General features: G+C 46.0%; 1 protein-coding gene across 1 annotated transcript in view; it reads right to left on the bottom strand.

The window, feature by feature from the left end:
• The window catches only part of CNBD1 (cyclic nucleotide binding domain containing 1), a 53,246-nt gene extending 42,914 nt beyond the window's left edge, over positions 1-10,332 (bottom strand). The window contains exons 1-2 of the mRNA XM_087825592.1: positions 10,245-10,332; positions 2,663-2,735 (exon numbers count right to left, since the gene is read on the bottom strand). Of these exons, the coding sequence (XP_087681718.1) occupies positions 2,663-2,735; positions 10,245-10,332 (161 nt within the window). The remainder of the gene's footprint in view (positions 1-2,662; positions 2,736-10,244) is intronic.
• Positions 10,333-18,137: the final 7,805 nt, after the last annotated feature.

Here is an 18,137-nt window from a genome sequence, read left to right on the forward strand (position 1 = left end):
AAGAATACTGTCTAACTAAATTTGACTTAATTGATTCAGATAATGCAGTGTAAATGTAATTTAATTTGACAGACATTTTCGTTCCTTTTTTTTTTTTTTTTAATGTTTTTGTTGATTTGAGAGAGGGAGGGAGAGAGAGGGAGAAACAGTGATGTGAGAGGGAAACACCGACTGGTTTGCCTCCCATATGTGCCCCGACTGGGGACTGAATCTGCAGCCTGGGCACGTGCCCTGACCAGGAATCAAACTGGGGACCCTTGGGTGCACGGGGGGGACACTCAGACTCCTGAGCTGCACCAACCAGGGCCTGTACTTCCTACACTCACATTACAGAGATACGCTGACCAAGAACAGACTCCTTTTAAATCCAACCACTGATATCCCTGGAAGCTTTTCCAAGACCTTATTTTTTTTCCACTTGGAACTGAGGTTCTACAGCCATGCATTTTACACATTTACCGGTTATATACCAGGTACTTGTTATTGCCAGACACTGTGCTAAGGTCTTTACACTGTCATTGTCTCGCTGTAATTTATTTAACCGAGAGGGCTGGTACACTTCCCTGCCCATGCGGCCCACACAGAAACTGAAAACTCAGTAATCTGCCTAGTTCATGTAACTGGAAACCGGAGGATGCAGCGTATAAATAAAAACTAAACTGATTTCAAAGCCCATTCTCTTACCCTTTTGGCTGTATGTGCCCCCTCCCACACAATAAACGTGTCAGTTCTCACCATGTGGCACATGTGGCACACGCACTGTAGTAGGCCTTCTACGTGTGTCCCTCCTTACACAACGATATGAGCAGATACTATCTTCCCATTCTGTAGACAAATAAACTGAGGCCCAAACAAGAGCAAAAGTGTGGTCCAAGGTGACATGGCTGGGAAACGGCGGTGCTGGGATTCAGACCAGGCAGCCTGACTGCAGAGAGCAAGGAAGAGGCACCGGAAGGAAGGAGGAGTGTGAGAGAAAAAAATAGCTCTGGGGAGAAATCCACAGAGTGTCAAAGAAGCAGGCCCTCCTCACTGTCTCTGAGAAAGAAGCAATGGAGAGGTGGACGGAAACATAGAAATTCCTGACAGTGGCTAAGAGGATGGGGGATAGAAACGTGGCAAGTAGAGAAAGCCTGTACACCCTGGGCGTCTTCTCAGCAGCCCACAGAAGACGGGGCAAGGTCCTCCTCCCGCCCAGAAGGAAGGTGGAGGGCGGGTAGACATGGACGGGTATAGAAGAAACTAGCTAGTTCCATAATTTCAAAAGACCAACTTGGGCTAAGGAGTTGGCAAAAAAAAATAGATTTTTAAAATTCTATTTCCAAATAGAACATATTTTAGAAATCCTGAGCTCTGAACCGTGGTATTTCCCAGCTCTTCTGCCTCATTGTATTTCATCTGCTCGTCACCCGTGTGCTCAGGATTCGTGATTTCAACTATCCTGGGCGGCAGACTGTGCTCAGGGACTGATTCGGTCTTTGCCAGCAATTGATGTATCACAGGTTTACTGTAGGAATTAGAAGAAAATTCACAAGCCAGCAGTATACAAGACACTGTCTTCTAATAAGCCAGCACAGAAATAGCATAGTCCAAACAAGTGACAGGTCAGTCACACTATTGTTCCAGACAAGAGGAGACCAAAGGGATAAAATCCAGATTTTACAGAAGTGGACCGTCTTATAGGGCTGGGGAGCCACTTCACCTGACCTCCAGCTGCCAGCACCAAAATCCAAGTCCCTTGTTGCTAGATCATGTCACTAGGGAACCAAGGCTGCTCTGGGGTTATCACTCCAGGACTGATGCATGGTGAAGAGCCGCTGCCCACTAAAGGGTCACCTTGGCCCCAGCAGGAGCAAATGTCTCTGGATGTTCTGAGAACTGTTTAGGTCAGCAAAGTGCCCAGACCAAAGCTCTCCAATAGTCTTCACAAACCCTCAGTATTTAGTCTAAAGGTCCCCTTGCCATAGTTACTTCTCTACCTGGTCGTGCGGATGAGCCCCAGCAGGCCCTCAGCACCTGAGCTGCTGGGGCTTCCCCACAGCAACAGAGGAGGTAATGACATCCTGACACCACTTCACTTCCAAAAACAACCTTTTTAGGTCTTTGTCATAAACAAGTGGATTAAAACAACTTCCCCTAAGTCATAAACAGGTGGATTTGAAATCGTATCAAACAGATATACATTTAAAGCTTTTTTAAAAAAATGCTTTTATTGATTTTCAAAGAGAAGAAGTGAGAGCGAAAGACAGAGATAGAAACATCAATGAGAGAGTCATTGATAGGCTGCCTCCTGCACGCCCCCAACTGGGGATGGAGCCCACAACCTGAGCATGTGCCCCGACTGGGACTCAAACCACAATCTCCTAGATCCCAGGTCGATGCTCAACCACTGAGCAACACCGGCCAGGCACATTTAAAGCTTTTTGCCCCAGGACTGCTTTGTAAGAACTAGAAATGAGTCATGTTGATGTCCCATGAAATTGTTTCCCTAAAATATGATATCTACGCTCTGCGCCTCTAACCTGGAGACAGGACCTCCAGGGTTTCACATACTTTCATCTGTGTGGTCAGTCAGGCATCTATGAGCAACACTGGTCTAATATTTTATTCATGGAACAAATATGTTAATATTCATTTGAATGACAAAACACAATGACTCTCTTACCTGCCCTGTTGCCCACTGAGGAGGCATAACGCATTCAATTGATCATAATCGATGTGCTTAGGCATTTTCAAGCCTGAAAAAAAAAAAAAAAATCAATTAAAAATGCAAGTAATTTTCAGTAATCTTATTAACCAAGTGTGTAAATAGAGTTTAATTGCAGACATTCATTACAGTAGAAGAATTCCGTGACTATAAAAGTAAGGTATTAACAGTCTGTGTTTGACGTACAAGCAGAATCGAACAGCATGATTAAAATGGGGAACGAATTTAATGGTTTTCATTGATGTCCTGTTTGTCTGGCATTGTTTGTTCGTTTGATTCTAGTAAGTGCTGGAGTGTACATGTGTCATATAATGTCACTCGTCTGGAAGTAAGCCTCTCAGAATCCCCGCCTGACACCTGTGGGACGTGAACTGGTTCCAGACCTCCACACAGGACAATCCAGAACAGAATTTTCCTAAGGTCTCTGTTTCTCTCCGCTTCTCTGGAATTCGGATCATTTTGATTCAATCCTTTGCAGGCCCCATGCTTGGCTGGACCCTCTCCAGAGCACCTGCAGTGTCTGGATTCAGTTTGCAATTCCTTCTGAAGTTCAAGGGTAAGCAAACCTCACAAGATCCCCTAAGAGCAGAAAGACAGTAAGCATAGCCAAGGAGCAAACTAACTGTGACTGTCCTTCAGTGCCAGAGAGAACGGACATCCTTGGGAGGAGATGGAGGGAAGGCAGAGTACCGAGGACCATCAGCATCCTCACGACGGTCACAGAACCTCCCGACTCCCGGAGAGCGCTCGTAGGAAATGCCGTAAAACGGAAAACAGTAACAGACACTGGCACGCACAGTACTCCTCCCTTAGTAGTCAGGTACTGAGAGAAATCAGCAGCCTAATGTACTTCTAAAACTATTAAAAACGTATTCCCTGACCACACCCAGCTATGAAGAACTGGTGTTTGACTTGTCCGCATGCATCCATTTTCATTTCTGGTGACCGAATCACGAAATCTGACTTTTTGTTTAAGCCTTTGGTGATCTAAAGATCAATTCTCAATAACAGATACCATCTTCCCAAATATGAAGTTGAAATAAGGGGAATTGAAACAGGAAACTGATTGCTACCTACACAAATCATAACATTTAATACATCTGAAAGTACTAATTACAGGATTTTGGCATTTTCTTACCTACATTACTCAGTTAAGCCTTAAGAAGCAAACAAAAAAATTACCTAATTGCATTTTAGTATCATATGGAATAATTATTTTAAATGAGCCAAGTTATAGCTGGAGTATATAAAAAATACTTTCATTATACTAATGATTCTGATATAACATATCATATAAAATCTTAATGATAGCAGATTTTTAGATACACGGATTAAGAAGAGACTTCTACCAACTACTGGTTGAGTCCACTTTCCGATCCAGTTTAGCACAGAGTCAGAATAGCCCCGGGATGGTGTGGACAGGACAGGAGGGGGGTGCCATGGAGATTTGGCAAAAGGTTTAGAATTTCTGACTGAAAAAGGGAGTTTAGCCCTGGCCAGGTGGCTCAGTTGGCTGGAGCGTCCTCTCATGCACCAAAAGGCTGCAGGTTCAATCCCCAGCCTGGGCGTGGATGGGAGGCAACCAATCTCTGCTTCTCTCTCACATCAATGTCTGTGTGTCTGTCCCCCCTTCCTCTCTCTAAAAAATCAATGAAAACATATTCTCGGGTGAGAGTTAAAAAAATAAACAAAGGGAACTTTAAAAAAGTAGATATTTTCATCCTTCAGCTAAAGCAGCTTACAAAAATAAAAGTAAAAATCGCAGGATGGATCTTGAAAGTCTTGCTAATGAAGAACAGAACCACTGAAAACTCGCCTTGCCCGGGAACAGCGAGAGGGCGAGGCCCTGCTCAGGGGGGAAGAGCCAAGGAAGCTCGAAGCCCGAAGAGGGCACAGTTCTCCCGCCTGGAAGGACGCTTGACTCACTGAGCGTTTCCTCTTCACTGACCCTCATTTCCAAGAGGCAGAATCCGCCGCAAGGGTCTTTACATAAAGGGTGTTGAGCAACAGAATGGAGCCTGTCTTTGAAGCAGTTTCATTAAAAAGGCAAAAGATTTCAACATGAAGTTGCGAGTTTGTAGAGTCCAGGAGTTGGGCTGTGAGCACACGTAACGAAAGGATAACGCTGAAAGGGTTTCCAGGAGTACGAGGCTTACGTTCGTTCTCCCGTCTTGTTCTCGCTTCCTGACGACGTCTTAGCCAAGTTTTGATGGATATGTACAGGGCTTAACCTTGTAATGGGAGTAAAATCAAGGATTTTGACCAGAGTAAATCCGAAAGAGGGTCAGAAGCTGATATAAAAGGGTGGAGACAAAGTGAACCCTAAACTAGAAATCCACGGTACAATTAAAGCACCAGTTACCGTTATTAAAATAAGGCCGACCATATAGTACAAGAAACGGGGGAAAATGAAATCAAAAGAACTAAGCAATTGACAAGAATTTAGAAAAAAATATTCTAAATAAAGGAAATGGTAAGAAGAAAGTAGAAAAGCAGAAATTAATGAATTGATGAAACAGGAAGGACGGTAGAAAAGTCAACAAATTCAGAACGTGGTTCTGCGAAGGGGAAACTAAATGACTGGCTCATCTCAACAGGGGACAATGTCCTAAGTGCCCGATGTCAGAAATAAAATTGGGAAATACCTGTAAACCTCGTTATAAAGAAAATCAAGGGCATTTTACACAGCTGTGTCCAGGGGCCACTGTCCCTTCAGCAGGGGGCCTGCAGCTGTTCCCAGGGCCCAGGGAAGGTGGGGCAGTAGACTCCTGGCTGGCGAGTTGCCTCTGGACTGGGAGGGGCCGTGGACCCTCCACAAACACCCGATGGAGAGACGTTGCTACGGGCTCCCCTGGGCACCGTGACTCGTGTGACCACAGGCTCCCCTGGTAGGGTGAGAGGTTCAGTCCAGACGCGTGGAGACAGTGCCTGGGGACCCTCTGTGAGACATGCTGGCTCCTGTGGGCGCTGAGGCTTGCAGGCCGGGGACTCGGCAGCTGCCCTGTGACTCTCCTGACCGTGAACCTGCGCTGCCACCTGGGCGCCATGGAGAGCTGAGGGCCGCTGCCCAGGCAGCTGCGGGGACTGCTCCCGGGCAGGGGAGCCCCTTCCAGCCGCCCTTCTCCCCGTATCCGAGCACACGCGTGGGATGTGGCCGTCTGAATGTTTCATTGAACCTGGGAAGTCCTCTTGTCCCCCAGGCAGCGTGGCAGACGGGTTTGAAGGACGTCCATCATTTCCGCTGTAGTGGAGACTCCTACCAACGGGGGGGTGAAGTCTGGGACGTGAGACGCATTAGAGCCAAAGTTTCAATGCCAGGCTGAGGAAAACAGATCGCAATCTAAGTTTGGGAGGAGAGGAGGCAACTTTTGAGTGGAGAGTTAACGCAGTCAGACTCCTTTTTAAATCATCCACTTCTGTCCTTCTGCTCACGGACAAGCCCCCCTTGCCTTTGGTGACTCCTAGGGTTTAATGGTTTAAAACTTTCAGCTGGAGCAGTATTCACTTTTCCAGGTGCTCCTCTACCTTGAAACTCCTTTCATCTTTGGCTCCTCGGGAACTGAAAGATGCTCGAATTACAGGAAATGCCCCTGAAGTGTTAGGAGCAGTGGCTGTTTCCTCAGCTCCTCCGCAGACGCGCACCTCGAAACTCGAGGCGCCACGGAAAACGCGCCCCGAGGAGTGCGCCGTTTCTAAGCTCCTTGACGCCAGGCTCTCGCGGACTGGCTGTCCCCTCCACGTCCTTGTACGTCGGAACCTCCTGAGGATGAAGCCCTCGCTGTTACTGAAACAGCAGCACGGAAACCCCCTCTCCCAGGTAAACCAGCAGTCGGAACAGAATGCGCGTTTTTGTACCTGTCCTTGCTCAGAAAGATGAGCCTAATTGGCATGAAGCAAACGGGCACAGCCCAGGAACCCGAACAGAGGGAGCCGGCCGGACCAGACTCTTAGGGGTCTGTCCAGCCAAGTGCTGAGGGACAGCTTGGTGCCTTCCATTAAAACAGTGATAATAAGATGACATTTCTCTTCCGTTAGTCTCTTCAGGAAATCAATGTCTAATAACAGCAGGTCCTACGTGTACTCGGACCAGATGTTTCTTGCAGGTGGTCAACACTACCGTGGGCTTTGCGAACCATACGGTTTTCACAACAGTTCTTACCCAGAATAAAGAAGGCCGTGTCTGTTTTTGCTTTTGAGGATGATCATTTCTTCCCGCAGGTTCCTGTTTACTAATCACCTGCATGCTAGGTGTTGGACATGCAGAGACACGAGAGGGCTCCCTTCTTATCGCCAGGCATTCATGTGATAAGGATTGTAACCCACCTGTGTATGAGGTATCCACTGTGAGGTTTCAGGTGACATGAGTAACAGGATGGGTGGAGAAAAAGGTGTTGAGGATGGTGAGAGACAAGGGAGAGAGGCCAGGAGAGTCTTTGTGGAGGTGACAGCCCCTGGGCAGAACTTTGAAGAACTGGACTGATTGCACCAGGCAGAGCTGTGCAGAATCCTGAGACACAAGTCAGAGATGACAGAAGAAGACTTGCAAGTTTCCAGGGAAAAACTATGTAAGTGACTCAAAAAGCTCAACTGCTTGGTGTGTCTGAGAGCCTGAGGTTCAGAGCAAGGAGACAGGGCTGAAAGGAAGCTGGCAGATGAGAAACCTGTTCTCTGACCCAAACCAAGAGTGCCGGAGTAGCCGACGTGCAAAATGCAAGCCATGCAGAGACGTGGTGGATGCAACCGGTGGCATGTGCGGGCACCTCTGGGTGCTGGGGAAGGAGGAGACAGGTGCCGCTGACTGTTGTTATGAAAAGAGGGGATTCATGACGTGGAAGTTCTATGAAGAGTCTCCACCCCTGGACGGCTCTGTGAACCTCAGGAGGAAACCTCAGCCTCACTATCCTTAGCTGTAAACTGGACAGTGTTGTATTAGTTTCCTGCAGCTGTGGTGGCAAATGACCACAAGCCTCCCGGCTTAAATCAACACAGATGCATCGTCTTACAGTCCCGGAGTCAGAAATCCAAACCGAACCGGGTCTCACTGGGCTAGAATGGGGTTGTCAGCAGGGCTAATTCCCTCTGGAAGGCTCTGGGGGACAATTCACATCTGTGCCTTTTCCAGCCTCTAGGGGCGCCCCAATTCTTTGGCTTGTGATCCCCCTTCCACCTTCAAAGCCAGAAGCAGCCAGTGGACCTGTGTCACCCGCGCCACTCTGACTCGCACGCCTCCACTTCCACAGAGAAGGAAGGACCTGTGAGTCCGCTGGAATGGGGGACCCTCTCTCCAGTTCATGTGATTGGCAGTCTACACCTCCCGCCACGCAACACAGTGTATCCACAGGTTTGGGGACCAGGACAGGGAGGTCACTGGGGGCCATATTCTCCTACCACAGACCTCCAATGTCCTCATGAGTAACAGGTGAAACGACCACAGGGAGCCAAATGCTTACACAGCACCTGCGGAAGGTCCTGGATGAACATCCCTCACTGGTAAATGTATGCACAAGGTAGGCCTGGCACCCTAAATGTAACCTAGGTAACCTCATCCCAAGTAAACGGGATGTGACCAATGGCTGGATGTTTTTAAGATCCTTAGCTGCACCTGCCGATTTACACGCAGTGCATATGAATCACCCAGACTGATCCCTCCTTTTTTTTTTTTAATTTATCGATCCCTCCTTTATAATGCTGGTCCAGTCATATTCCAGATCGAAAGCATCCTCACTATGCTGTCCTGGACTTGTCTCAGCAGGGACCATCGGGGTTTGCTGAGGGAAACGGCCGACTTGCTGGAACGAGCACAAAGACACAGTTACTAAGCAAGCAGGACACGTCTCCAAAGAGAAGCCACAGACAGAACATCAAGGAGGAGCTGCTCCAGGGGCCGCCGGGGGCTCGCTGCTTCCATTACGCTCTGTTCAGCTCTGAGATCTAAATTGGCCCTGATTTTTCATCTTTTAATCACTTCACACACGTTGAGTGTCCTTGGGAGGCACTACAGAGGGTAGCTCGTATCTCATCCCAGGGATTCTAAATTAATTTGATCTTTTAACTCCCAGCTACTGCACTTCCTGTGCTAAAAAAAAAATAAAATAAAAAAAGCCTGAGGGTGACTTTTTTTTCTTTTTCACAAATAAAACCTGTATACTAGGAGCTGTGGTTTTGGGCAAAATTACATGTAATACTTACTTCAACTCACATTGAAATATAAAACATTGACTATGTGCAAAAAAGTTTTCACAATAATAAAAACATAAAATAAGTAACATAGGTAGAAATTAATTTCCTTTAACATAAGAACTTTGTCTAACACTGTTCAAAACATAAGTACACCTCTTCGGGTTCTCAAATGCTGCCCGTGACACCTTTTTACCTGGAGACTACGACCATTAATGTAAAAATATATGTAGCCAGCTGGTGTGGCTCAGTGGTTGAGCATCAACCTAGGACCCAGGAGGTCCCGGTTCGATTCCCGGTCAGGGTACAAGCCTGGGTTTCAGGCTACATCCCCAGTAGGGGACGTGCAGGAGGCAGCCGATCAATGATTCTCATCATTGATGTTTCTATCCCTCTCTCCCTCTCCCTTCCCCTCTCTGAAATCAATCAATCAATAAATATATATATATTTAGTGGAGTGAACTCTCACAGGAAGATAAAAGAACCGATGGGTTACCTTCTTCAATCAACACTATAGACTCACCCCACTATTACAGTAGTAGACACGCTCCGTAGAATAATACTAAACAAAGTAAACGCTTTATCTCATTCAACATGAATTCACTTATTCATTTATTTCATATTCAATAAAATAAATGCTTTTTTTTATTGGGGTCACAATTGTTAGCTTTGTTGCCTAAAAAATGTTTTTAAATCTCCACTGTCACTAGTACTGTTACATATAATTAATCTAGTCTCTTGGTAACCGAGTAACAGGTCAGTGAATCTGAGGGCTCTGCAGGAAGACTTGAGAAAAATGGTCTGGGTTTGAACTGACTAGAAAACAAGAAAGTACTGTCAATTGTATAAACTTCAAGATAGTTAACTTTAGATTTATAACTCCTATGATGTTGTTGATCAACGAGTACAAAATAAAATGAAATGGGAATACATTTCAGAGCAAGAATAACGGGAATTGTCTTTTCTTTTCTCTTGAAAATTTTAAATGAGAATTCTCCCAGTGAAATTAAGTGTTAATTAGCTCCAGAGAACAGTAAGACTGAGTCCGGGTAGTCCCTAGAAGACCTGCCAATAACAAGGGGACATGTGTGACCTAAGCCCTTGTGTCCTACCCTCTTTAAAAGTATTTGTTATTGGAAGCCCTGGGAGTTTCCACAGAGCCTCATTTTACAAAGTAGGAGACTTGGGGCCTCTGGAGGAGAGAGCAGAATTCACGCATCGATGTTTTTTCCACTCCACTAAGAAACTGTCGATAAGATTCCCAATGTCCCTACCAACCACCCGAGACCTGAGACGCCCCATTTCTCATATCTGGGGCAGGGTCCTGCTGGAGACACTGGTAGGCCTGAGCGGACCCGCTCACCTGGCACACTGCGGGGCAGGGGAACAGACACGTTCTTGATGGCTATCATGTGGGACAGGATGGCCGAAGAGAGAGAAGACACAGGCATCTTGGCAGCTCAGAGGCAGCAGAGCAGAGGCTCCCTGACGGGCACGGGGTGCCCTCTCCTTGTGGCCTCACAGAGCAGAACCCTGAGGGTGCCCCCTGATAGGCTGGGCACTTCAGAACCTTCCCTCAGGGTTCTCAAGTGAGTGCGGTTTCCACGAGGGAGGCCAGGTCCAGGGACTGCGTGAAGGGGGCTCTGGGAGCCACAGGGAGTGGTAGGAATGAAGGATGTCATAGCCCACAGGGCACACAGAAGAGAATCAGCAGCACACAAGATCATAAAGGGCAGGGCAGCTCTTTCTTTTAACCCTGAGCAAAAGTACCAGAGAGGCTGGACCTCTCAAGGGAATTTTCGGAGTTCTTGAAAGAACAAGCGGGTTTAGGAAAAGATGAAACATGGGGTACCTGCCCCTCTCCTCCCTCACAATGATGGAACTACGTAACCATGAGTCCCAACAACTGTCTTCTCTGTCAATATCCTTCAGGAAATACCTATAAAATTTGGGGATCTAATGTATAAATAAGATGTCATTTTATTTTATTTTATTTTAAAAATATCTTTATTGATTTCAGAGAAAGGAAAGGAGAGGGAGAGAGAGAGAAACATCAATGATGAGAGAGTCATTGATCAAGCCCACAACCCAGGCATGTGCCCCGACCGGGAATCGAACCCCGATCGCCTGGATCCTAGGTGGACGCTCAACCGCTGAGCCATGCCCGGCTGGGCAAGGATGTCATTTTAAACAGGAATAAATTACTATGAAGACAGACAAGCCCAGAAGCAATTTGATTTTTAAAAATTGAGACTAGTTCTCAAAAGATATAATAATACCAGACAAATGCCATCTTAAAAACATACAAATAAGCCCTGGCTGGTGTGGGTCAGTTGGTTGGGCATCATCCCATGCACCTAGCGGTCACTGGTTCGATTTCCGGTCAGGGCACATGCCCGGGTTGCCAGCTTTACCCCAGTAAGGGGCGTGCAGGAGGCAGCCGATCGATGTCTCTCTTTAACATCAATGTTTCTTTCCCTCTCTCACTCTCCCTTCCTCTCTCTCTAAAAATCAATAAAAACATTTTTAAAGAACATACACATAACCTATTTTTCTTAAATAACCCATTATAGTCTTAACCAACAAATCAAAGTTAAGACTTCATCCAGCCCTTTTTATAACGAATATAAATATTCAGCAGGATGACTGTTCAAAACGAGCACGATGTCATCAACTGTTGGTGATTGTAAACGAAACACATCTTCGGTGGAATCAACTGTTCAAGGAAATAATTCAACGCTGTAACAGCTACGCAGTCAGGAGAGCCACTGAGGTCAGAACCCTTGTCAGAGGGGATGGCATTAGCCATGCCCAGGGCAGCTCAGATGGAATATTCAAAGCCTAGCCCAGCACAGAACGTAAAAATGCGTCCTCTCGCTGACTTCAGCATTCTTCTCCGTCACAGGCCATGACAGGCAGATGGGGTCTCCTACGGAGGATGGATTTTTCCTAAATAAAACAGAGAAAGAACAAAATGTTTGCATGACTGAGAACTGCAACCAGGGAGGCGTACTGAGCCTTCGTTTTATCAGATTACGACGTGTGTAAGCTCTGTGCAGTCGACTCTGAGAATCGCAAACCCATCCGTGCCCAAGCTCTCTGCGTACCTGACCAAGGTCTCCCTCATTACCGTGGGGAGGGCAGGTGACTCACCTGCAACACTCCTGTTCTCAGAGGAGTAACGACTGAGTGACCCCGTGCCTGTGGACTGCATTCCAGTTGCTAAGCTGAGTGGAGTTCGTGCATTACTCTTGTTTATTTTGATCTTTGTAAAGGTTTATAGGGCAGAAACTAGCATGTTCCCATTTGACTGATTTAGAAATAAAGTCTTGGTGATGGTCAATTTCCCAGGTCTCCCAGCCATTGAAATGCACCTCCAGGATTCAAATTCTGGCTGACTCTTCAGCCTGTCGGTTCCGCATCCATCCAAGCGAAGGAAAATATACTCAACAGCCATTTCCCCAGACTTTTAAAAATGTAAACACATCTGTGAGAAGGGAGTCCCTCTAAATTTAAGCGAGTGATCTTAACACAGACATGCACTACCCCACTGCTCTTGCTTGCTGTGGATACTGGCCGGCATGTGTTTTTCAGATACACAATCTATACTCTTTCTTGACTTTTCTCCAGATGTTTCTTTGAATTCACCACGTTTCACTCTGCAGATGCTCAAAATTCATTTAAATTTAAAAGTGCAATATCCACTTTAAACCCAGGAGGGCATGAACCATGTCTCCCTGACCTAAAAGGGAAAAATAATATCCCTTTCTCTTTCTCCCTCTCTGGCATTTTCTTTCATGACTTAGATATTCTCAAAGGTTCGCCTGGCTGCATTCACAAATACCTAGAGAAGCCACTAGAGGGGCCACGCATGTGTGCATGGACATGGGTCTTGGTCCAGTCCAGTCCTGGGCACATCGTGACTTCCTAGCTGGTGGGATCACGTGGTCGGAGAAGTAAAGACAGACAGGGCAGCAGTCTCAGAGTCTGAACAGCATGAGGCATTTCCTCCTCCTTGGGCTGGACCTACTATGCTCCTTCTGTTTCCTAAACATGGGAGTCTCCTTTCCACATGTGCAGCAGACAGAACTGGGCTTAAACCACACCCAGTCCAGGCTCACCTTTCTGAAGGTCATATAATGCATAGGGAACAGAGTCGCCACTGAAGCCTAGAGGGCAAACTCTTTGCCTGGCCAAGTTCTGCCTCCTGGTCGGAGTCCCTTCCCTCACATGTTGAGGGAGTGACTGTCATTTCCCTCTTTACCTGATAACTTGCACGGCTCCCCAGTTCACTATGTCACCGTAAGCAACGCTCATGGAGGTGCCATTCACCACATCTCATGAGCTCCTCATCCTCTCATGTGTCTTTCCTAATGTAACCTGGTGGTCATTTAGGTTTGACATTTCAGAGACTTGAACTTGAAGGCAGTGCCCTGTTCCAAGCTGCCCGGGGACACGTGCTGAGCTGTGTGTTTCCCCGGTGATTCCAGGAGCAACAGCACTCTCCCTTCTCCACGGCTCTGTCTTCCACAATGCGCTTCCACAAATCACCGTAATCTGCACCCGCGCAGCACACGATTGGCACGAGGTGTCCTGTAGCAACTTCCGAAATGGCCTGTAATGTTATAAATCAATGTGCTATGCTGGCCTATAATATGACTTAGGGAAATACCCTTGGTTGTGCACTTTCTTCTCTGGAGAACTATCAGTCACATTTTATTGTACAGAATGAAAGCCCGTTCAGCCATATTTTCCCAGGCTGTTCATTGCTGGGTGGCTGCTGTTGTTTAAAACTGCACTTTAGTGCTTGCAAGCTAGCATGTCTTTGAACAAAACACACACACGTGTCCATACATTAGAAAATGGTAGGTCGAGTATAAGAGAGCTGATGTCCATTTGAATATTTTCATTAAACGTTATTTGGTTGCACGGTATTTGCAGCAAACATGGGACAGATTTATAGGCACTGACATGGCTCAGTGGAAACAAAACCCGGGCTTTATGAGGTCAAGTACAAGACAGAACAACCACCCAGCCATGGCCGGCTGAAGCACAGCCTTGGAGCCATCCATCCTGACGCTTTCTCTATTTTCTGTGATGCATCAAATTGTCCTTCAAAATGGTGCATCACTCACTTTTTTGATGGGTTGGATCTAAAAATAAAAATTATCCCAGCTGTTTTTCAGAGCTGGAACTGCTGCTCCCTCCATCAACCGCGCCAGCCAGGGTCAGATCAGAGAAACAGAGCCACTGGGTGACGCACGGATTACAGGATTGATGACAGGGCCTGGAGCTCACACGGCGACACGAGGCAAATCCGCCTCATCCACTCATCGCTCATCTTTTAACCAACCTCATTTCCATTTTTCCTCTAAACAGTCTCCTAAAAATATTCAGAGAAACTACTGAGTCGCCACGCAAGACCTGTTCGAGAGAACGGGGCAGCAAGGTGGCTCAGAATGGGTCTGAGTACCGACTCCAGGGTCATTCTTCCAAGCTGTCAAATAGTCATAAAAATGCCATCAAACACAAAGGGTATAACTGCGGAAATTAAGAGTGATGAATGTAATAAGCCTCCAAAAATACCTACTTTACCTGTAAAGGGATGCTTACTGAAAGATTCAGAAAGCTGAATGACTAACTGTTCCTACTTCCTAACAACCAGTCAGTCAGTCACCAGATCCTTCAGTGGGATGTCACTGGGTATTTAATGTGCTGTGGGCATTGCGCTTTGCCTTGCAGACACAAGGGTAAGTCAGTAACACGTGATGGGGACACAGCTCCTGTCCTGGGGAGGGCGCAGGCTGGTAGTGAGGGAAGAGTAGTGAGCTGTTTATTTTGCTGTTGGGGTTTTGAGCACTTGTGCTCAATATTGAAAGAGGGGAGAGGTTTCTACAGGTGGAAGGACAAGGGGTCAGGGGATAAAGCTGACTAGTCCTAAGGGGTGCATCACCGACAATGGGCACGTCATTGATACAAATGCGTAAGTGTGTTAACACGAGTATTGCTCATCAGGTGAGTGTATCGATGAATTAGTGTGCAGGTTATCCTGACATTTTGAATAAACTGTGCTTTTAAGGATTCTTACTCTCCTTTTTCTTAGTCGAATTCCTACCCACTGGGCGAGGTAGAAGAACCCTGTAACTGGTGAGAGAGGTGGGCCACAGAAGAATGGAGGTCCAGACAAGAGGGTGCAGTGAGGATTCGAGCAAGTCACAGAGAATTATTAGCCAGTACAAGGCTTCACAAGGGGATGGAGGGAGAGACCTGGCTCCACCACTACTGTCCATGTTTTGAAATAACCTGCACCATAATATCTTCCTTAGATTGTCAACTGCTCAAAATAAAAGACATCACATGCTTTTAAAAGTTCTACATATAACTAAATGTAATTAGGTCTTAAAGTTTCTTGAGCATGAGGGTGATGCTAATGATGGTCATAAGTATTCTGAGAGAGCAACATGGCAAGGAGAAAATGCGTGGGGCCACGTTCCCATCCGTCGTTGCTAAGGATGCATCAGCAGCATGTGAATCATTTAAAAGGTGTAAAAAGATCCTTGATGTTATACTATTTCATATCAAATTATACGTATTGAACTGAAATCAAGTCTAAGACATGTTTTGAGGATCCAACTTAGAATGCCAGATCTATTTTTAAGTCTTAAAAGCAGGTGCTCTAGGGAAAACAGCATAAAGATTCTGAACGTTGAAAAAGACTGTCAAGAGGAACAGCTGACTGACGGTGACCCTGGTTGAGATGTCTGTTCTTAGCGACACTTTCAGAGGCATCAAAGTCATCCCGCAGTCTCCTGGTAAGTTGTCAAATCCGTCTGGAATTGCTGTTGGATTCCTGTCATATCTTTCTGTTCACAGAAAGTTAAAAAAAAAAAAAAAACTACCAATAAACTTTGGCCTTTGCATTTGAGTTCTCAGCAAAGAGAAGTCACATATTTTTTTCTTTCCTAAGAGCATGTACCCTTTTAGTGAATTGCCTGAATTATACTCTCTACAAAAAAAGAAAATTTCAGGATGAGTTGAAAACGTTGTAACAGAGATCTAAAACGACAAAAAATTCAACCAATATGCAATTTTAAGTTAAAAGAGATCATTTCCTACGAATTACAGTTTTAGAATTACTACTAATGGACCAACTGATTTAAGAGGTACTGCGATGCACTTCAGCACTAAAATATCACGACAATAAAGATGGATCTAAGATGGACCTAACTGAGGATGGAAACTGAGGGGGGAAAGATTACTAACCCTGGTCAGTCATTTTCTTTCCCTCAGTTCAGTTTAGGGAGCATTACAGCATGAGAGTCCCAGAGAGAGGAGCAGAGTAGTCATTCAAATTCCTACCCATTGGGTGAGGTAGAGGAACCCAGTGACGCACCAGAGGAATGGAGGCCCAGACAAGAGGGTGCAACAAGGACTCGAGCAAGGCAAAGAGCATTATTAACCACGACAAGGCACCAACCGCAAGCAAGGAACCCAGGACTCCTGCAGGAACTGACTGCCCCCAAGTCTGTGTGGTCTCTGGGTGCCCATGTTCCAGCCGAACAGGGACTGACCCAGACCTGGCGTGACTGCTGATCTTGTAAATGCAAGACTGGAAAGCATTTGATCTTATGACACCATCTGTGGCTACTGTCGGAATAAATGAAAAGATCCGAGAGGCTGATAGTCTTAATTGCCTCCGAGTACGAGCTATGGTCCCTCTGACAAGGTGCCTCTTTCTCCTTTTGTGTCTCTGACAGTGTTTGCTTCATGCAGTTCTGATCTTCGGAGATGAAGTGGCCTCCCCCAATGCCACACGACCTTCATGTAGGGGTAAAGGTCGGGAATAAAGTTAAGATGAAGAAGCTATTATTGCTCACTGATGGCTAGGTACAGCCCCAGAGAATCTCATAAGGGAAGTGTTTCTTGGCCAAATACTGCATGATTTTTCTCCAAAGGCAAATACAAACTAGGGAGACATGAGTAAGCTAATAATCACCAGAGTTTTCAGAACGATAACTGAATAAAAAAGAAATAACATCACTCTTTCCCATCAATAATCCTGCTTCCTATTAATATGGGCGCCTTTTAAAATCTTAACTATGCAACTTCTGTACAGCCAGAGGGGGAAGATCAGATTGTGATGGAGTACTCATGGGTACTCAACACCTCCTCCTGAATACAGTGTGCGCCAGCCCACAGGTACAGTTGTTCCCTAGGTGATCTGATGCTTTAGGTCAAAAGTTGAGCTGCTGAAAGAAATGCCCCCAGGGAAGAGGTGACAGGGAATCTACAATCCTCTCATTACTATAAAATTGGGAACAAGGCTAGGTCCTTGGACTCGCTGGGATGGGGCATGGCTCAGAAATTCACGTGTGGGAGGCAACCAATCGATGTGTCTCCAATCCATGCATCTCTCACTCATCAATGTTCTTCTCTCTCTCTCCCTCCCTTCCACTCTCTGAAAAACAATGGAAAAAACGTCCTCAGGCAAGGATAAAAATTTTTTGAAAACTTAAAGTAGTAAGTGATTTTGGCAAAACAAAAACTACCCCATCATAGATACAACACAGAACGGAACATAGATAAAGCAGGTGTACGGCTGCGTACTTACAAAGGGTGTCACCAGAGTCCTTGTCTGACCCAGACTGAGTAAGAGGAGAGAGACACTGCGACCGCACTGGACGGGACCACCAGCAGCAGCGAGTTAGCCAGTCCTTCCCAGTCCCCCGCCCACACTCCAAAGTGCCATACACTCAGGGCTGAGTCCACATATTCCAGCCACACTTCATTTTAAACGTCACCTCTATGGTTCAACTATGCTGGGCACAAATGCGGAAAGCATGTAAAACTGATAATTTAGCTCACCTAATACCTGGAGGTATGGGGCGTGTGCCTTTCCCGATTTAAAAAAGAAAAGAAAGAGTGTAATATAGTTAGGGTTTAAATTCAGTTTTGTTCATAGCAGGCAATTCCATTTTCAGATTAAGTAAAATTTTGAGTTTCTGCTGAAAATCTGCAGAAATATCAGGATTTGTGATTTGTTTGCATAGCTCTCATATAGCATGGCCAGGGAAATTCCTCAGTTTAAATTCATAATTCAGCTACGTGGACTAAGGAAAAGGAGTGTAAGAATCCTTAAAACCATAGTTTATTCAAAATGTCAGGATAACCTGCACACTAATTCATCGATACACTCACCTGATGAGCAATACTCATGTTAACACACTCACGCGTTTGTATCAATGATGTGCCCATT

The sequence above is a fragment of the Miniopterus natalensis genome, chromosome 16 (genome assembly GCF_054644295.1).
Source record: "Miniopterus natalensis isolate mMinNat1 chromosome 16, mMinNat1.hap1, whole genome shotgun sequence".
In the NCBI taxonomy this organism is placed as follows: domain Eukaryota; kingdom Metazoa; phylum Chordata; class Mammalia; order Chiroptera; family Miniopteridae; genus Miniopterus; species Miniopterus natalensis.